The 21456-nt window shown below is 41.0% G+C and overlaps 3 protein-coding genes across 10 annotated transcripts in view; 1 reads left to right on the plus strand and 2 right to left on the minus strand.

Moving 5' to 3' along the window:
* The window catches only part of phldb2b (pleckstrin homology-like domain, family B, member 2b), a 38729-nt gene extending 37872 nt beyond the window's left edge, over positions 1-857 (minus strand). For all 4 annotated transcript variants that reach the window (XM_079662283.1, XM_079662285.1, XM_079662284.1 and 1 more), the window contains exon 1: positions 658-857. In XM_079662283.1, coding sequence (XP_079518409.1) covers positions 658-690 — 33 coding nt within the window. In that variant the 5' untranslated portion in view covers positions 691-857. The remainder of the gene's footprint in view (positions 1-657) is intronic.
* A 4134-nt stretch (positions 858-4991) lies between these two features.
* Positions 4992-9805, minus strand: plcxd2 (phosphatidylinositol-specific phospholipase C, X domain containing 2). 2 transcript variants are annotated; one of them, XM_079662127.1, is made up of 8 exons: positions 9044-9805; positions 8761-8897; positions 8497-8616; positions 8301-8354; positions 8065-8220; positions 7211-7321; positions 6868-6998; positions 4992-5410 (listed from the first exon to the last, which is right to left on the minus strand). In XM_079662127.1, the coding sequence occupies exons 1-8, from the start codon at positions 9144-9146 to the stop codon at positions 5251-5253; spliced, it is 972 nt and encodes a 323-aa protein (XP_079518253.1). In that variant the 5' UTR covers positions 9147-9805; the 3' UTR covers positions 4992-5250. The 2 variants fall into 2 exon arrangements, with proteins under 2 accessions (XP_079518253.1, XP_079518254.1); XM_079662128.1 differs by lacking the exon at positions 8301-8354.
* Positions 9806-10546: 741 nt separating this feature from the next.
* On the plus strand, positions 10547-21382 carry mak (male germ cell-associated kinase). Of its 4 annotated transcripts, XM_079661236.1 has the most exons (16): positions 10547-10668; positions 12493-12614; positions 12748-12888; positions 14148-14202; positions 14322-14443; positions 14667-14746; positions 15635-15767; positions 15919-16090; positions 16185-16352; positions 16866-17090; positions 17214-17458; positions 18064-18209; positions 18589-18735; positions 20060-20179; positions 20388-20483; positions 20707-21382. In XM_079661236.1, the coding sequence occupies exons 3-16, from the start codon at positions 12785-12787 to the stop codon at positions 20865-20867; spliced, it is 1974 nt and encodes a 657-aa protein (XP_079517362.1). In that variant the 5' UTR covers positions 10547-10668; positions 12493-12614; positions 12748-12784; the 3' UTR covers positions 20868-21382. The 4 variants fall into 4 exon arrangements, with proteins under 4 accessions (XP_079517362.1, XP_079517364.1, XP_079517363.1 ...); XM_079661238.1 differs by lacking the exon at positions 20388-20483; XM_079661237.1 differs by lacking the exon at positions 10547-10668 and having other exon boundaries at positions 12460-12614.
* Positions 21383-21456: the final 74 nt, after the last annotated feature.

Raw genomic sequence — 21456 nt, forward strand, 5'->3', positions numbered from 1 at the left:
TCGATACACAGGGCATGATCTAATGTGAACTTTTCATAAACTCCCAAACTACAGCCATACTTACTCTTTATCCATTCTTTAAAATCGGACATGTAGAAGAGGTGAGAGGTGGAAAGATTTGGTTTCTTAAATGTTATGGTTGAAGTTAGGTCACATGACTGGCTGCATTAGAGGGGAAACAACATGTATGCTTCAATGAACTCAAGGAAGGTCCTCATCTGAGTCAAGAAATCATCTTCAAAGGGTTATTTGTGTCAAATGTGGGATGACTCCCTTATACACACAACAACAGACAAGTCTACAACTAAATCAGTCCTCTTTGGGCCTCACAATATGACCTGGGAATATCAAATGATATCATTTATACATCAGTAATATTCCAATGTGAACTTCTATGTCATCAGCATTAATGAGTCTTTGTTTGTCTTTTTTCTTTGTTTTATCTTGAGTGGAATCCCCCACAGCATTTCTACTTTAAATCAGTTTCACAGAAACAAACAAAACGTTCCCTGCGTTGATTTTTGCCACACTAATCTGGAATTAAAGTTGAATATAATTAGTTTATTGTTACCTGCTGTAGATTTAAAACCAGTGGCTGTTGAAACAACACGAGAACAAAGTGTATTCTGTAATTTCCCCATAAAAACCCGCGCTTACCATTATTGAAGCGTGACTGGCCACTTCTGTCATCGTGCAGAAAAGGTCGCAATTACGCAGCTGCTCCAAATCCAACAAAGGTCTGTCACTGCTTCACTGTGATCAAAGTCCTGACTGCGAATACATTCCCTGTGCAGCATGAGCAACCTGTGGATGTCTTGGAGATACTTTAAATCATCTGTCACATTAACACACACATTAACACACACACGATCACAACACACTCACAAGCGTAAAAAAGCCGGCGGCCGCCTCAGCCAATCGCGACTTGTGGAGGAATGCAGGAACAGCTGGAAGTGGAGCTGGGGAGGGAGTCTCTCTCTCTCTCTCTCTCTCTCTCTCTCTCTCTCTCTCTCTCTCTCTCTCTCTCTCTCTCTCTCTCTCTCTCTCACACTCTCTCACACTCTCTCTCTCTCACACACTCACACACACACACACACACACACACACACACACACACACACACACACACACACACACACTCTGGATATAATGTGCAGGTGTTAACAGACTACCTACACTTGACCTCTCATTCTCACTGGCTCAAAATGAGAAGCCTTTAGGCTGGAGAGGGCCAAAGAGAGGGAGAGCATTCTTTCAGATACTTGGCAGCATTGATAAGGAACCACGATAAGAGGCATGTTTGGCTAATGATATTAGAACAGGAATGCAGTCTAGACTCACTTCACATGACACAATGCAGTCCTAATTATGCATCTTTTGATTCATTCAGTCTCTGGAGATCTAGAATGGAGCACAAACTGGTACATCTACAAAATGCAGCAGAAACTTTGATTACTTAAAAAAGGATAATAAAGTGTAAGTATTTTCTCTTGCTATAAAAAATGCCTCTTACCTCATTCGAAGGATATTTACTGTATGAGATAGGCCTTTTTATATACAAGAAGAGGTCATATTTATATAGGTATAAAGCATATCTTGGAGACAGACCCAACATAAACACCCTTATGATATAAACACACCGATTTGCAAAAAAGAAAAGCATGATGATCCAAGTTTTTTTGCATTTTCATCCAAATGGTAATTATAAAGCAAAAAAAAAAAAGATTATCTTATTTTCAAACATGCAAACCCATACTTTATGCAAAAAATATGTGCAATTTATTCCCTAAAAGCCAAGAACTGTTGGTATTTAAGCAGTGGCAGGCTGCTCTTAGTATAAGTTATGTGCACCATCTGAGAACTCTCTGCTACATGTACAGTCATGCACCAGTCTAGAGATATCACGGAGGAGAGGCCAGGAGTTCTGTATCAGAGAGGTATCTCATATTATTTGGCAGAGGTTCAAGTTTTCTCCACAGTTCATCAGAGAGGTTGCAGAAAACACACATTTATGCACGACTATAATACAACCTTATTCAGGCAGAATGTTGTTTAGGCTGTGCACACACACCACAACTGAAGTGGAATGTCCGGTGTGTTCTTATGGCCGGAAAATGACAGATGTCGTCTTTGAAAGTGGTTCTCGGGTTAGGACTGAGGCCAGGGAGGGTTTGCCTTCGCACACAAAACAAACAGGCACGCACATTTTTAAGGCAGCAGGACTATCTTATCTCACAGGCACCACTGGGATCTTTCTGTGGATAAGAGAGCACGATCCACTTTCACCACTGCTTCCTTGAAAGTGAATCAACAATAAAGTTAAAAGATCCAACTGTAGGATAAAATACAGAAACAAATAAGTATCCTTTATATTTGATATAAGGCCAAACTTGGAATAGGTTAATTGGGTAGGGGGCAAATGCTGTCCATTATGTTTTTATGTTTGCTTTGATATGGCAATATTTCACATGGTCATTTTAGGTCTTGGCTCAACAGATGTATCCTGAAGCCTTAAAAGGGGCACAGCTAAATGTTATCAGGATAAGGCTCTCGGAAAATGGTTCATTTCCTTTTGAAGTGTTTCCAGGAGTTATTATGCATCCATGGTTGCTTGCTAGCATGAGAGCGGCTAAGCTTTCCCAATGACATCATCTAACGGAGCCTGTGGGTTTGGTTTGAGGGCAGCTGAGCGTTTGACAGCATTCCGAGGTGATCCCAGGAGGCTGAGCAGGAGCTCTGGAGCTGTCTGGACAGGGATTCAAACCGGCGACCCTGCAGTGAGAGACAGCTTCATTTAAATCCATCATACCTTTCAGTCTTATTTAAATGTTGCCTGTCTGATGTAAAAAAAAAGCTGTGAAACATCTGAACCACTTGACATCAAATCTCCGTTGTCATCAATGATGAAGGGCTTTGAGGATTATTGTGTATAAAACTATTCAACCCACACACTTTAAATGACAACTTAATGACAGATAATTGGATGACACTGACACTGTTTGTGGCTTAAGGGTGATTGAGGTGCATTTGTATTTGCTTGCAGGCGTCTGGTGATGTGCCTCTACTCGTTCTGCCTTTTTTCTTTACCGACCCCACAATGTGTCAGAGGTTTAGTCATAAGAAGAGTGTCACCGGTTTTTACAGCTGTTTCAATACTGTAGTTGTTTTGGTCAATGAGGGAACACTACCACATCTGTGTGTGATGGGTGTTGACTGACCTGGTTGATTCAGGTCAGACATCACTTAACACCCGGGATATAGCAGTGGTTACTTAAGTCAAACTTGGTTTACTCACCAGGATATTTGCAGAGTTGACTCACTTTCATAGTGTGACATACTCTCTAAGACACAAACACACCATGCAACCAAAGCATGAGTGTGACGATGTTGCTAACACTCAAATGGCAAAAAGAAGACTGGAAACCAACTATCAATTTGGCTGCGTTGAAACCAAGTGAAGATTGTGAGGTTTAACTTTTGGTGTAGATGGGGGAAAAGACTGCATTTGTATTATTTAGGAAAATTACGTCATGGGACTTAAAGGGTCATAACAATAAAGTGTGGCTGCAGATCTAGACTGTGGTGCCCAAAGATACACATGTGTCAATGTTTGCATATATTTCTGCAGAGAATGTTTGTTGGATTACAAAATCCTGGCTGAAAAACCCAGGCTCAAATGCAGTACTTTAAGACTTTTTTTTAATAAAATCATGCCTGAGTTAACGTCTTCTCCTTTGAAACCTTGGAAGCCAGCAGGGATCCAGAAAAAAAGAGAGGGAAGGAGAGGGGACCAATCCAAACAACAAAGGAATGCTCTCCATCAGTTGGAGCGCTCCGCTCTCCCACTTGCCTGCCTTGGTATGTGTAATTACTCTGCAATTAAAGTGCCTCAGCTTGTGACTGTGTGTGTGTTGGTCTGTGTGAGCCTGGCGGTGCTTGGTGACCATGCTGAACCATGTCAACAATGTGGCCTGGACATATCAGGCCATTTAACACAAGTGAGTCATAGAGTGAAAAAACGAAAGGCATAGTGGATGGAAATAAAACAGTATACAGTTAGATAATGATGCTGCTGAAGGAGGGAAATGAAAAGCTCTTAAATCATCCCTTTCTCCATCTTAATGTAAGCTGACCTTTCTCTTACTTTCTTATCTTCTTCTGCAGTCTCCTCTTATTCTGGTAACCACAGGAATGCAGGTCGACTGTCCCTGCATTACTTTCATTTCACGCATAGTAATCACCTAGCCCACGAAGCAGAGCACAAACACAGTAACGCACACTAACTCAGACACACACTGAGATATTCATTTCAGACGGCGATATTTGAGCCTTTCTGCCCTTTTCTATTTCAACATGTAGTCGACAATGTATTTTTTATAGAGGCCGATGCAGACATTAAATAACCTGGACATGGTCATATATACTGCAAATGCTCCTCTATGCATTTACCCCACATACCTAACTGTCTCAGAAAATTGTTTCCATTCCAGCATCTCAAGTCAAACAATGGAAGGGAAAAAATACTGAGCAAAAATACTATAAACAGAAACATTTATAGCCATGTATGTACATGCACATCTTTTATGAGCATTGTGGCACAACTTCCACACATATGTACCTCGGTAATCCCCCATAAAGGTGCAACGGGTTGAGGCTCTAGTTTAATGGAATAGCTTGACAATACTAAGAAGGTGTTGGCACAGCAGGCTGCTTTTTCACGACCTGTGACTTAACATAGAAACAAAAAAACTAAAACCTGTACTTTTCATTATTGGAAAACCGCCAAGTGCATAGTTAAAAAGCCAACTTTAGCTCACTGAACATCTGTTTACAATTAAACCAATCCCAATACCAGCAAGCTGAATATTTTCTTTAACAATTCTTTATAAAAATGTGCTAGTACTCTGTAAACCAAATGCAATACCTATAAATATAGTATTTGAAATAGCACAACATTTATATAATAAAGGATCCATGATTAAAGAAAATCAATTATACTGTATACAGAAAAGTAAAAACTTCATGCACATTGGAGATATGTAACAATTCAACGTAACAAAGAGTTATTAATTGATATAGGAATGGTCATTTTTTGGGTTTAAAAAAAATCCTTTAAAAATAACTGAAGGAACTCCAGCATTATGTAGAGAATCCTTATCCAACAATGTTTTTGGAAGAATCTGCAGTCCGACCTCCGACCTCCAATACGCTGTGGGTCAGCACATATTTGTCCTGTCGTGCAAACACGTGTCATCTTTGTTTTCGCTCCTGTTCAGACAACAGCAGGTTGTTGAGTTTGATGACAATGTTTGCAAAGTCAGTCAGCTCCACAAAGTCCGAGGTGATGATGTTGACCCCGTCCAGCCCCGGCCTCTGAGCCTCCACCCAGGAAATGATGGTGGGCAGGTTCCTAGAGGACATAGTGTATATGAGAAAGCAAACAATAACATTTCTTAATGTTAAACTGACAGATTCCCTGACCTTACAAACAATTATCTAAAGCCATGTTTCTGTCTCTGGAAGGATTATTGTTATGATTATAACATGTGCCAAACTCTAATCAGTTGTTTCTTAGCTGAATGTCTGTCTGTCCACCTCATTTCATTTGTTGATACGATTCTGAGATACAGTAATTGGTATTTGGAGACAATGGACCTGATGGGAAAAAGTGAAAGGGAGTGCTGTTAGTTTCCGTCTGTCTGTCAGTGACTGCATTTTCTGCTCGTATTGCTTTGAATTCAAACACTTTCTGTTTTAGTTCTTGTCGTAGAGGCACACACTGACCATGGCTCTGTACTGTAGCAGTTCCAACACTCTTAAATTCTCCGCTATGTCTGAGCCGCCTGCAGCAGGACAAAACCAGGAAGTCTGTTGTGTATCCAGCAGTGATAAACAATCCTATTTCCTCGGAAGTGCAGAGTTAGGCCTCCTCCTGTCTCGCCACAGATTCCGCTCTGGAGTTTTATAGCCCAGCATCAGTGGCTTTTTCTCTCACTTTTAAGGGAAGGTACTCTTCGTCAGGAATTCCACTTTCACTGCTAAACTGTGTGCAAATAATGTAGTCCTTACTTAGGGAAAGATCTCTTATCTAGGGGTGAAATGCGTTTCTGTTTGATCCGCTAAAGTTTCGAAATGGATTAAGTGGATTATAGCTTATCCTTAGCCAAATAAAGCAGTGAAGTGACATAATATTGGAATAGAGGAGTCAAATGTAAATATATGGTATAAAAGATACAATCTCTGGCCGTCACATCAATAGCTTCATAGCTCTGACACAGCTTTGGCAATCACAGAGAAGAATAACAATAGGACTACAAATGGAGGCTTTTTCAGGAAATCAAACTGTTATATAAGTGGTGCAGCGCAGCACAATGAATGCATTTGTACAAATATGAAGGAAGTAGATATTAATAAATGTTTGTAAAGACGTTTATTTATTTATTTATTTGACTTTGACTGTCACAAAATAATGTAAACAATTAATACAATCAAACAATAAAACATAAAAACATAACTTTTGCTAAAATTATAACAGTTATCAACTGCTTGAACAGTGATTCATTTAAATGTGTTATTTGTATTTTCATTTGCACCACATATTTAGTTTGCTTGTATTAAAGAGGATAATATTTTTTACTGTAGGCATTTGCAGCATTTACTGTACTGCCCTCTGCTGGCCAAAAACAAGTATTACATTGAGTTGAGCATTAGAGGACAAGATTCAAAGATACATGACAACATAAACACTCATACACATGGGATGGATTCCTAAATCTGTTATAAATGTTTCAAAGCAGGTAATATATTAAAAATCTATTGATTAAACCCTTACATTAGTTAACAGAAATCTTAAACTCAGTCACTGACCTCTCCACAAGGTAGTTGCGCAGCCCCCACAGCAGGCCCTTGGCCACAGTGTTGACCCTGGGTGTGAGGATGGCCTGAGACACGTGGAAGGAGCCATGACTTGATCTGTCCTTCAGTGTAGCTTCCAGGAACTAGACAGGAGAAAGTCAAAATGAATGTGGTGTGAGATTTTTTGGAACATAACTTGGGTCACATGTGGTTGTTACTTTGTTTTTAAGCTTGAATCCATTGTGTGTTAGTGAATTCTTAGTATCTTTACAGTTTTCACTGGATAAAATACAATAAATATACATGAGGCTCCCATGCTGGTGAGTAGTTGCCACAGTCTGTGTTGTTTTCTGACCTGTGTGAGCTTGTTTGGTTCGGTGGTGTTGGCCCAAGGAGCGGGGATCTTGTTGCCGGGCCACATGACAGGGATGCCCTGAGCTGATGGATGGTGGTAGAACACAATCACCTGAGGAGAAAGTAAATAAAAGACAGTGAGAAGATAAGCTGCACAGATCGGGTATATCAGTAAATATCAGGTAATTATGTTTTAAGTTCTCTAATCTTGCATTTATACTAAATGTAGCACATTATATGCATACAACTTGTTGGCACCAGTGCTGAATATCCCTAAAGGTAGGTGTAAAAAGACTGTTTAAAATCATGAAAACACATTTGACTTTGCTCTTCACTAAAGAGATTAAGCAAAGAGTACTGGTTGCGTGTCTTTACTAATGAAACTTAATGAGATAGTTTGGCTTCCTTTTGAGCTGCTAATTGTACAAATCTCTCCTCGTCTCCTCCCTTTTCTTCTTCTACTTTGCCTCCCTTTCTTCTTTACCAACTAAACCAGTTACGGATTAGGGTCAAAGGAGCAGGAGTTAAACTGATAGTATCCGAACCAGGCACTGACATGCACGTAGGGCCATGCAGACAGAATTGCACGCACACAGATGTGTGTGAAGCATGTGTCCATATGTTTAAGTGTCATCTCCTTAACAAATGACGCTCATCACTAATTCTTGTCCAGGAGGTCACAGATGACAAGGATTACCTGATCTCAAGCGTTAAGTGTGACGTCAAATACACACACACTTCCATGCTGCTTTTACTACATGAGCTTCAAAGGGTCTTAACACTGGAGTCAATACACAAAAAATGTGTTTGGAATAATGTTTCAAGTGATGTTGTGCGTCCACTTTCATTCATCACCTGGTATTTATTCTTCCAGAGGTAGTCCAGAGTGATGCTGTCCACTGCACACATGTTACAAAGCTTGCTGCCAAACACTTCCTGCAGCATGGTGAGGAGGTACACATGATGCTCTGCGCCCATCGCATAGTAGTGGTTGAAGTCTAGAAACACTACCTGAATCATTCATAGAACAGACTGAATCAGTTAGTGTGTCTGTGCTTTCTGGAAATTATGTTTTTATGAAGGATTCTCACCTCTTTCCTGTGTTTGCTTAAGAAGGAGTTGATTTCTAACAAGCCTTCACTCACCTGTGGGGGAGAAAGGTTGGAAATCACTTGTTGCATCAAGCCTTAAAGGTGACACACTACCTGCAGCAAAACACTTTTTCAAATAGGGACCCGGCACATGTCGTGAAGCAGTAAAATGTCAGAAAATATGTAGTCCACTCACCTTGTGGCCAAACAGACCATGGATGAAGTAGATCTCCTTTCCGGACTCCCGTGGCTTGGAGGAGACTCGTAGATCAAAGTATCGGATTCCTGCTTCCAGCTGCTCCTTAAATGTCAGATTCTAGGAAAACACACATTCTTTATTACATCACAGGCTTAGTTAATGGCTTCGAAAACAGCTGTTACATAGACTTTTGAAATCTGCACCAAAAATCTGTGTAAATGACAACTATAAACTAAAGGTTTGTACATTTTAACTCATTACCTGGGTCATGGCCCACTTCACCATGACCTTCTTGGCTAACACGCTGAACATGGTGGCCAGGTACTTCACAAATGCCTTCTGGTCGGGGCCAACAGGAGCATGCACATCCACCCAGTAGGTAAAGGAATCATGAGACCCTGCAAGAGAGATGAAGAGAAATTACAATTGAATAGAGAGAGGATCAAATCATATCCCTCTCACACTTGTAGCTTTATTGTTGTGGTATCCATGCAGGTGGGATGGACAGAGGAGCAGAGACACATCTTTACCACGACAGGCTCACCTGGCACGGCGAGGTGTTTGAGGGGCATGGCACTGAGCTTGGGGGGCAGAGAACCCATCCAGTCGGCATTGACATTGCCAATCCCTGCAGGTCGGGTCTTCATGTCAGAAACAGCCAATTAAAAACAAAACCTCATGAAACCGCTCTCTGGTGCAGATGCAATCCTGGAGGAGGATTCCTGTGTGCTCCCGAAAGATACAAACTACCGTAGATCATGTTCTAAAGTTACAGTTAATCTACGTATACCAGCGGTTCAAAAATACATCAACCTCTTACGACACGTTACCTATCCCGGTTTCTTTTTAGAGGCTCTTACGCTTTTGAGGCGCGCTGTTTTCCGACCGGTGAACTGGCAACAGTGGAGACAAGCAGCGGGTGGCTAACGACTGTGCTAATCCTCTTAGAGCAAAATTACACTTGTTATCTCCCCTCTCCTGCTTCTTGGGTTTGCCTGCTTTGTGTGTTAGTGATCAGACCACCACTTGGACACATGCTTACACAGAAAATATCGGAATGTTGTCTTCCTTTTAAATTAGAATAAGCAAATCATGACTTGTAGCCTGTAAGAATAAACATGATATCCATAAGTTATTATTTATGCCATATGTCTGTGATCATCGCGGTGATGGGGACTACTTCGTGCATGTAACCTTCATCAGGGACTCATGTCTGTGTTCACGACCAATTATTTTTGCCAACCAGGCTAAAATAACTGGATGGCCAACCTGTCTGTCAGCCTTCCATTTCGTGCACACATTTATCTCGTGCCCTCATTGGTCATGTGCGCGTTCGTGTGTGTTGGAGGAGGGGGTTTGTAAGGAAGTCTTTTTTTCGGCTGCGTACTTTTAAATTGTAGCGCACTCGAGCTGGTTTCTCCATTCTTACCTACCTTACCTTTAGGTGAGATTGATGAGTCTGACAGCTCTATACTGGTCCATGTGAAAATCAACACAGAACAGAACTACGGCTCCATCTTGTGGTGGAGCACATTCACTACAGTGTCCAGATATGAAGTAAATAGGTCTCACTGACCCCTTTTTGTCGCCCTGAACATTTATGCTGTAAATAATAGCCTGGAAACAAATCACCTTGGCGGACAGATTTGAGTTCATCAGCTAACAATTCATCTCCGTCATTATGGGTCTGAAACTTATTTGCATGGATAACAAAACAATTAAAACATAAATTAGGCTACCTGTCGCTTTGGTTCTTGCTTTGTGTGGCCGAGTTCAAAACATGAACTCAAAGGTGTTAAGAACTTCGCCAAAGACTGTTAATATTACTGGCAACACAACTTCAAGTCAATTACACTTCTTTCAGAAAAACTACATTTCAATCTGTATATATTTTATTTGTCTAAATCATGGTTTAAATTGTTTTCATGGATGTATTGTTTTCCTTAGATAAAAAAAAAAACACTTCCGCAAGTCCCAGAAATCAATGCGTCTGAGCGCGCCCCTCGTCACCTGGAAACAAGCGTCACGTTTGTATGTGCGTTGCCATGGGGAGCAGTCACGCGCACGTAAAGTATCGCAGGAGCTAGCTTTAGATATTTAATCTGAAGAAACTTCGAGCTATCAGCAGGCGCAGACAACGGCCGAGGAAAGGAGCAACGCCCCTAAATGGTGAGTTAAAAACTGGAAGAAAAAAAGAAGAAAAGGGGGGTTTGAAAGAAATTGGTGGTTGAGGAACTGAACTGTCAAAGCAGACATGTCAACAACAAATGTTTCTCTGGTTTTAACTCTTTCTGATGAACTCCACTGTCTTTTATTTTTACAGGAATGATATCAGTTATTTTTTGGAGTTAGACTAGGATGTCTTTCCCTGCTGTGTGTTACATTGAATGTTTATGACAGTAGATTTTAAGGGAATCAATTACTTCCAAATGTACTTTGTGAAGAAATGACATTTAGAATTTATGATCCAATTGAATTATTCTGTTTATTTTCCGCTGTCCGGTTAGTGTCCACGTGTTTCCAATATAATTGACCTTGAATAGCTTCCTAATGTCATGTGGCCTGGATACTTTTCTTAATTCCCTTTAAATCCCTCCACAACAGATTGCCATATGCGAAAGCTGAGTGCAGGCCAGCAGTCCTTTGGCTGGCTTCTCTTCTTGTCTTAGAGCTTATTGTTTCACTGAGAGAGAAATCATTTATGGTCTATATACAGCATGCACAATGTATAACTAATCTATAAACATTTACATATTTGTAATTGTACTGATTATTAGGAGACATAGAGCTCAATCCAGTTTGGACATACTGTTTGGATGGCCCCATTCAATGAAATGTACACTGATCTTATTTAGTTTGGTAACCCTTGGTTTACTTGCATCTTCATTTCTTCTAATCTAAATACAGCATGTCAGCGATCGACAAATGTACTCAAGTTTCAAGAAAATAGCTGACAGATGGAAATCAAATCCTAACACTAATGCTCAAAACTATGCTTTCATAGCTTTACATGTGTGTATGCTTTTCATTGTTCTTCAACCAATCCATCTATTAACAGTTCATCCAAAACAATACTTGTTTTTTTGTACATTTTATTACCTGGATTATGTCAGAGTATGCATGCTGTTTTTCAGTCCACAGGGCTACCACTGTTTAACCTTGACATTTAAAGAGATTCTTCTGATGGTTGATAAAGAAATTAACAATGATTGGTCATAACTCCACGTTTGTTGCCTCTCATTATCAGAAGAGGTTCTTTGACAGTGCAATCCCCCCCATTTAATGAATAGTTTACACCTTGAGGATAGTTCAAATGGGAAAAATAACTACCATGTCCTACAAGGTCTATACAGTAGATGTACGTTCAGTTATCAAAATATACATTTTACGACCATTAAAACCCCAGACTTTCTCTTGGCCTTTCTTTAAGAGAAACTGAACATCATGATGCCTTAATACAAGAGGTTAAACTAGGCTTACAACATTTCAGGGAGGCTACTCACTTTACCTTATTAGCTTTAAGTTAAAATACATGAGACAGGTGCAAGAATACATATTTATGATGCGATACATATGCATAATAATACAATAATTGTATGTTACAACCTAAAACAGCACCGTGGACAGCTATGCATTTCACTACTAGAGAAATGAAACGATATCAGTCTGACAGGTGCGGTTAAAAAAGCCCTTTGGCTGAATATGCATCACAACATTATGATGACTCAGGCCTTTGGTGTGAATCAGATCCTCCAGGCAGGGTGCTTGGGGAAGGTAGTGGATGCCGGTAAGCGTGATGGTGATGTAACATCCTATTTACATCCCTGTTGACTTAATCTGCCTAGGGCTGGCTTTGTCATCTCTCTTGGGGTGGTCATGTGCCTCCTACTAGTGAGACACACGCCTAATCCTCCTCCCTGACAGAACAACAAGAAGTGCTCCTCCTTTAGCTTTGTAGATCTAAGGAAAACCCTTGTGTTTGGTGATTTCCAGGAGTGGGTGAAGCTTCAAACTGTTGGCACGGTGTCCACTTTTGGCTGACCTACGTTAGCAGGATCCAACCTTTCTAACAACGGATCAGACACTGGAGGATGAGTGTGGAGCTGCAAGGGTTGGTGAGCATCGGGACATACTGGCCTTTTAAAAATGATGTCTTCTAGGATATTAACTCTACTCAAGAATAGGCAGATGAAAGACTTTTGATCATTTGAATTTACTCATTCCCCCCCCCCCCCCACCCTTATGCAGAAGGAAAGTTAAGACCCTAATGAAACCGTCTTAAGAGATGATGAATCGCTACACCACCCTGAGGCAGCTGGGTGACGGCACCTACGGCAGCGTGCTGATGGGGAGAAGCAACGAGTCTGGAGAACTGGTAGCTATCAAGAGGTGAGGCCATTGATCATTTTTTAAATATACATATTGTCCTCTTTGTTTTGGCGTGTCTTTGTTATAGCATGACAATATCGCAATATTTGTGGTTATTTTGATATTGTGACAAAGTATAAATGTGCTCTTTAGCTAGTTTTAAGGGCAGCTTTACAAGTGAGTGCACCATACAGTACTGGTAGTTCTATATAAGTGCAATAACTAACTTAACATCTTTGAATCTTAAATATTTTAATATTTCTCAAAGTTCAAACAGTGCACAACCTGGTTTACATTGAATAACAAGTCTAACAATAACTCGGAAAATGTCATCACAGCAAGACATTTAATAAAAATAGTGCGATATTTGAATATAACCACACTCTGGAAGCATATAATATCAAGGTTTAAGTTTCAATATACACATTCGTTAAAGAAATTGCCCGTTATATATCAAATGAAATTTTACCCACACATTTCTAAACCAATTTCTGTGCAATATTTGCCCACCTTAACACTTTTAGAAAGGATGCACTCAAAAAAATATACAAAACTGAACTTGAATTGTACTTGTACCCTGTATCAACATCTAAAACAATGTTCAAAGTGAAGTTTAGGACTTCTGGTTTCCTACCATCACTAGGGCAAACGAACCGGCTAACATGCCTTTGTTCCAGCAGCGTGGCAGAAGGGTTCAATAATAGATGAGAAACCAGGGAGATGCATCCACCAGCTGATTATATGGTTACCATGCAAGTCAATACAGGTGGTGACGGTGAAAGGCAGTGAAAGTAGAGGGGGTGTGTCGGGTTGCTGTCATTGTGGAAGGGACCGCAGAAACTGGCAGGTGACCAGAGGGGAGAAAGAGATATGTGCACGTTCTGTGACTTTTACATAACGGCAGGTGGAGGGAGAGGTAACGCTGATCAGAGAAGATAAGCTGTCGTAAATGTGTCTCGCATACCAGCTGTGGTGTGGTTTTAATAGCAACACATACTGCGATAACAACCTAATACAACTGAATCAAGCTGCATTTCACACTTCATTTAAGAAGAGAAGCAAATGGTAAAGATGTATTTATGTCACTTTATGTCTTGAGCTTTTGCTGGTTTTATACTTCAAATGAAATGAGGTGAAATTTGAAACACCTCAGAAAAGCAGAATTATTGATGGAGGTAAACAAAGGAATTTTAACTAGTATACTGTATGTCGGTTATATGCCCTGCAAATGTAGTGTGTTGCATGTAATCATTAATATCTGGTTTTGACTTCTCCCACAGGATGAAAAGGAAATTTTATTCATGGGAGGAATGTATGAACTTAAGAGAAGTGAAGGTGAGGATGATCTTAATACTTTAGATGATGCTGTGTTACGCAAGCAATTATGCCTTGGAGCAGAACCGTGTGGTATAATTATTGTTGTTCTTAATTTTTCCCATGATTTGTCACACTAGTCTCTAAAGAAGCTGAACCATGCGAATGTGGTGAAGCTGAAGGAGGTCATCAGAGAGAACGATCACCTGTACTTTGTCTTTGAGTACATGAAGGAGAACCTCTACCAGCTTATGAAGGACAGGTAAGAAGACATCAATAAACTCTACAATGCAGATGTCTGCACAGAAGTCTAGTTTGAGCTTCAAGAGCTTCCTCTTTGTAGCGCGAAAAGTTTAGACATTCATTCACACAAATAGGATTGTGATGTTTTTTCCACTCATTTGATCAGTTAGTGTGTACCAAGAAAAAAAAAAGAGATTTCCTGTATTGATTCTTCCTGAATCTTATACATTTTATGTTTACAGAAAAAAGTTGTTCCCTGAATCAATTACAAGAAACATGAGCTTTCAGATTTTACAAGGCCTGTCATTTATTCACAAACATGGTAGGTGCACTGTGTTCCCTTCATGGCCTGCAAGTGCATGACAGTGGTTGCATACTGCAAGATTCACGGCCCCATTGAGAAAATTCAAAAGCTATAAAAAGTGGAGCTTTTCAATCGAAGTTCGAAATTGGCAACCTGGTGATAAATAAATAAGAATCTTGTCGTTTGTAAACCCTTAATCATCTAACCTTCTGCTCTGCTTTACCTTAAACAATGGATGTGTTCACGTTTTGGGGGATTTTATAGCTACCTTGCACTAGCTGCTAATTTCTTCCACACAACCAGAATGCATGTTCTTTTCAGGATCTCTCTTTCTGCTTTTCTTTCATTTTTCTTTTAACCCTCTTTCCTTCCTTTTCTATCTCTTTGGTTTTCTGTTAGAGAGAATAAGATGTTCTCAGAGAATGAAATTAGGAACATCCTGTTTCAAGTGATATCTGGGTTGGCTTTTGTACATAAGCATGGTAAGAGGCTTTACTCTGTCATTCTTTACCTGTTCATAATCAGAATAACCTTTCAGTAGCTGGTTTGGGTGTATATTGTAATTTAGTGCTAAGTGCACTGCCAACATTTAGATAAATTCCCTTTAATGTACATGTGGAAATAGACCGTATACCATCAATAACAGGCTACTAAAACAGCTTGCTTAAGGTTAAAGAAACAATGTATCCATGGTTCAAAATGTCAATGTCGAATACACAGACCATTGAATCAAGGCCAGCGCTGTCAGCGGCTATATACACCCAATCATCAGCTCCACCGTTTTCCCTTTTTCTCCTTTTAAATGTTTCTAAAGTTTTAAATACTAATGTGGAACAATTGCATATGATTGTAATCTGGCAATGTGCTTTACACAATGACTTAAGCGTAATACTTACCAATCCACAGGGTTCTTTCATCGGGACATGAAGCCAGAGAATCTGCTGTGCATGGGTCCAGAACTGGTGAAAATAGCAGATTTTGGACTGGCCAGAGAGATCCGCTCCAAACCTCCGTACACAGACTATGTTTCAACCCGATGGTAAGCATAATGAATCGCCATCTAAAACACAGAGGAGAGCATGTGCATCCATTGCAGTGTGCTTAACTGCTTTGGTACAGATGCAAGTTCGATTCACTTTTTGCAATACCCTGATTGCACGTTTGTTTACTTGATTATGTCCTCTGTCCAGGTACCGGGCTCCAGAGGTCCTGCTTAGATCGTCTACCTACAGCTCTCCTGTTGACCTGTGGGCGGTGGGCTGCATCATGGCTGAGCTCTACACTCTCAGACCTCTCTTCCCTGGAAACAGTGAAGTGGATGAGATCTTTAAGATATGCCAAGTTCTAGGCACCGTGAAAAAGGTGAGAAGAAACAGAATGACGAAAACAGCATAAAAACACCTGATTAATAAATAAAACATACATTTAACCGTCTGATTGTGTCTTCCTCCCGTAGACGGACTGGTCCGAGGGCTACCAGCTAGCTTCTGCTATGAACTTTCGCTTCCCCCAATGTGTGCCCACCCACCTGAAGACCCTCATCCCAAATGCCAGCAACGAGGCCATCATACTGATGAGGGACCTGCTGCAGTGGGACCCCAAAAAAAGACCCACTGCTGTACAGGTGGGGGAGAGTATAAGAAACCATAGCTTTATTTGCATTAGCTTCCTAATCCCAGTCATTTGTTATTAGTTCTGAAGTCATACCGGATTCCCTCTGGCCCTCTGCATCACGTATCCATATCATGCAGAAAACCTGGTCAGGTCATTACATGATTAAACATAATTTCCTCCACTGAGACGGTTTGATTACTCCGTGGGCCATGGGACACCTTACCAGAGGGAGGGACTTTTCCATTCTCTGCTTACAAAGCTCCCAGGTGTAGGATCACATTCAGATTTAGCTGATTCCAAGGAAACAATTCAAATGATGTTTAACTTACTCCACACAACATATACATATTTGAATAGGATAAAGTCTACATTGCTATTCTTTGTAATGCATTGTCACATTGTATACATTAAAGCAAACTTCCTTACAGGTTTGAGTGGGAAATGTTGATTCATAGGGAACAATGCTCAGGGACTAATCGTAATAGCTAAAGAACAATCTGTATTCCTCCCTCTCCCTGTCCAGTCCCTGCGTTACCCATACTTCCAGGTAGGCCAGATCTTAGGGCCTCGTCCTCAGAGCCAGGAGATCAAGAAGGTCCAGGCCAGGCCGCCGGTCTCGGAGTCCAAGGCTGATACCCAGCAGTCTTCCTCTGACTCCAAAGCCTCCACTTCCTCCTCCAAAAACCATCATCATCCTCTTCAGCAGATCCCCCTTCCCCAAACTGAGAGTAAAGCAGGAGGTCATGCAGTGAGTATCACAAACATTATTGTATTTCTTGTTGAATCAAATAATGGAGTCGCCTGAGTTTATGCAGATTCAAACACTACCTTGTCATACATAAAGGAGTCTTTCTGGTCCCTTACTTTGCAGAAAGCAGCATCGCTGGGCAGTGAGAACAGCGCTGGTGGGGAGGGGATGGCGGAGCTGAAGAGCGGCCGTCGTCGCTGGGGCCAGACCGTCGCCAAGACCTCAGACAGCTGGGAGGAATCGGACCGCTCAGAAACCGCCGCCTCCGACTCCAAGAAGCCCAGCCTGGGGGACGCAGAGGAGGAGTGGGGCCCTCAGGAGGAGTGGGGCCCTCAGGAGGAGAGGGGCCCTCAGGAGCATCGCCCACAGTAAGTGTCCTAACAGAACTATATTGGTGAATTGTGATTTACCTCAAGCTTCTCGCATTTCTCAAGAGTTAGTTTAAAGGAGACCTATCATGCTATATTTGAATAATATATTGTAGGGCCATACCTATATAAGGCTACAAAGGAGGGGGCCGGGTTACGAGCGTCATGTTACCATGCTGTTACCATGCTGTTACCATGCTGTTACCATGCTGTTACCTGGCATGCCACGGCAACCTCTCATTCCCCTGATTGGTGGAGAGTTGGCCATATAGGCGGAGCTCCTCGTCACTGAGGTCAGACTATTTTCAAATCTGTATCAGATCCGTTAAAGCCCCGTTTTTAGAGATTTTGGGTACGTAGGAAAAGAGAGAGGGTTGTGTTCCCTGACACACCGGGGACACATATTCATGTATGAAAGACGTACAAAGGTGCATTTTTGCATGATAGGTCCCCTTTAAGTAAAATATGTATGCAAAATGTCCTTAACTTCCCTAAATGATTTAACAAATCTATTACCACCATAGGAGTAGGACTTATATTCTGACTTTATGCATTGAGTTGCTTTTTCGGTACAGACTCTTAAAGTGTCTCGTTTATGTTTTCAGGCCCAAGCCGTCGGAGCAGAAGCCTCTGTATTCCTTCAGCACAGTCACTAAGCTACCCAACAATGTTAAGATGGGCCAAATGGACCCCAATCTCCCAGGATCTGCTGCACGACAGCACTACCTGAGCCAGTCTCGATATATGCCAGGTAAGACTGCATGATTAGAAATCCTTATCCTTGGGAAAGAGAGCACCAAATTGTAGCATTTTACAAGCAATTTTTTTAATTGTTGTTATAGTTTGGCATAATTTCCCCTCTTACAGTCTTTATATGCGTTGTTTAAAATGTCAGATGAGCTATTGTAAAGCATAACTGCTGGTAGATCTCGTGTTTAATGCTGAATGACACTAAATATCGTAAGAAAACCTAAGAATCAGCAAATGCAAATTTCCCTAAATATTGGTCCTAAAAACAAAGCGTTATCATCATACTTTAGGCCACCTGATCAGAGAGTGTCAGAAAAAATTCAACGGGGTGATTTAAATGTTTGTGTTGATTTTCATCACATCATTCCTGTTGCTTTTAGGGTTGATCGGCAAGCATCAGACTTCTTCTGGCGATAAGGAGTTGAGTGGTTTGACGCTGCGGGACTTGTGGGAGAACTCCTCAAACACTGTAAATAAACCGCTCGCTCCTATTGGAGGAGGATTATCAGTCACGAGAGCCAAAGCAGGTGAGGACCAATGTCTAACGTAGAGGTGTTAAGTGTCCAGATTTGAGTAACATGTTAACAAAATCAAATCTATCAGAGATAAGAATCAGGCCTTCACCTCCACCTGCCTCATTATGCCATGCAGTGGAAACCTGGCTACTGTCAGTGTCACATGATACAACACTTCTGTGCCACCAAGGCACTACATGCTAATGATGCAGCTAATGTCTCCTGATCAGTAGTTATGGAGCCATTGACAAAGCAGGGCTAGGAGTGAGTCTAAAGTGTCTGCGACTTTAGAGAAGGGAGATCTCTATAAATCATTTGTCATGTAGACAGACACACAATATGGGTCCCCGCTGTGCTCTCTTCTTCTTCTGTCTCTTTCTTTCACGCTGTCTCTCCCTCGCCATTGCTTATTCATGAGATTAAGACTGTCGGTGTAAGATCAAGTGTTCCTTAAAAGGCCTTCAACTGCACCCCATACTCATTTGTCCCCACACTCACACACAGCGTTTGTTTTGATACACGTATGAACGCACCTAGTTATATCTTTACAGTCAAGAACAATAACCCTTTTTCTAACTGAGCTCTAACATGATATTTATCTCACATTTCTGTTTTCCTTTTCCTCTACTTTCTGATTGCATGCATTTCTTCTCCGGCCCTCCTTTTCCGTGTGAAACTAGAAGACAATGCCTCTAAATCTGACGATAGCCCGCCAGAGAAAACTGTTGTTAAAGAAAGAATACTGGAGAAAATGGATCTCTCCAATGGTATTTTATTTCACGTGAACTTCTGTGTTGTATTTTGAGTGTGTTTGCTGATGCAACAAGCTTCAGTTATTCACCCAGCATCTTAACATGAGAATGAACCCAACTGCCAAAGACTCTGCAGGAGACAAGGGTACAAATACACAGTTTAGCCAGAGAACTAAGAGCTCCAGTTGCTAAATAGATGTTAGATTGCACTACAACCACAACATCTTCTTAGGGGAACAATAAGGCTTTTCACTAATTACCCCGATAAGCATCTGTGAGCTGCAGATGGATGGAGTCGCTGCAGAAGCCGAATGACTTCAATCACTCGGCCTTAGTCATTTGTTTGGGTCCTCAGTAGCTTTTGCATATGCAGTAGCCACCTCACACACATCATTTGTATCAGTAAAGCCATGTGTGAGAACATCTATTAAGTGTGTTTTCTAAATGTGACTTCATTTGTATGTTTTCAATGGTGTATATTATTTAATCTTATATGACCGTGAGAAGCAGCTAATGCTAGCGAGGTACCTGGAGGTTACTACATTAAAATAAAGACACATTAACTATGTTTTCTTCTATTTTAGGGAACTTTGTGAGCACCAAATACAACCTCTCTGGCGCTTATATTCCTTCATTCCAGAAGAAAGAGGTGGGCTCAGTGGGGCAGAGAATCCATCTCGCTCCTTTGGCTGGTCAGCACAAAAGTAAGATTTGATCATGCAAGCTATTCTTAAAACCTTTACATCTGGTAACTTCACTTGATCCCCCTTTTTCCAGCTCCAACGGTTTCACTCCCTCATCTTTCTGAATATCAGTTTGCCATGACTATTCGTACTCCTTTACTCCCTTTCTCTAATCAATTTCTCACCTACTTACTGGTACTGTGTTTCTCCTCTTTCTTCACTCTTTCAGTCAATCCTTCCTCTTCTCCTGATAACAAAAAAGAGAAATCTAAATCTGCAAAGGCCAAGCCTGTATCCAACTCCTCTTTGAGCGAAAGTAATGAAGGTATTGGCCTTTTATAATGATTCTTAGATTGATGTTTTCAGATGGAACAAAGCTGTCCTTCTGTATTGTTATGATCCAGTGCTTTGACTGCTGATGACATTCAAATCCTAAAATCCTGTCTAGCTAATGTGGATGTGTCCTGCTAGCTTTACCTGGCTATATAGCTTATGTGTTTAATACTGTTTTTATTAGAGAAAACTCACTGACTTGCGTGTTCCTGCAGATTACGAGGGCTTGAAGAGGAGGGCAGACAGGACTCAGATGAAGGGGAGCAGCTACTCGGCCCTGGGGAAGACTTCTGGGAATCTCCTAAGCCGAGCCCCCCCAGTGCAGCCGGTCCACGGCAGGGTGGACTGGACATCCAAATATGGTGGAACTCGGTAGATCGGAGAAGTCATACAGCTTCTCCTGCTTGATGGACTCTGGTGTACATCTTTAGATAATGGATGTTAACCCCACGCACAGTTTTAAACATACTGAAACCCTACAGGGAATGCAGTATGTTCCCCTGAAACAAATTACAAAAAAAAAATCCACAGAGGTAGCTGGTAGGGGAACAAACTGGTCTCAAAAGACATGCTTTCAGGAGACATTTTTCATGCCACAATTGCATAATTCTGTTTCCAGAGAACCCAAAAGATGTTACTGGAAAACATGTTTTGGAGATGACGGTTGCCATGATGCTGAAATAAGACTGCTAGACAATCCCACTGTACTCCAGTGTGAGCCAATTCTACTGTTAGTGTTGAGATACTCTGTGTACAATTCAAATGTAGCATAGCTTTTCATTTTTATACTGTAGTTTATTATTGTTAAGTATTGTTTTAATACTGATAGAAAAGCACTATCAGTAATTTATGAACAGCTCCCTCTGCTTCAAATCTCATAACAAATTGTAATGACAACAAAAACGATCCCTTCAACTTATTCTGTGCCGCAAGACAATGGCACACCTATTTGTATTATGCAATGA

Source organism: Notothenia rossii (genome assembly GCF_949606895.1).
Source record: "Notothenia rossii genome assembly, chromosome: 12".
In the NCBI taxonomy this organism is placed as follows: domain Eukaryota; kingdom Metazoa; phylum Chordata; class Actinopteri; order Perciformes; family Nototheniidae; genus Notothenia; species Notothenia rossii.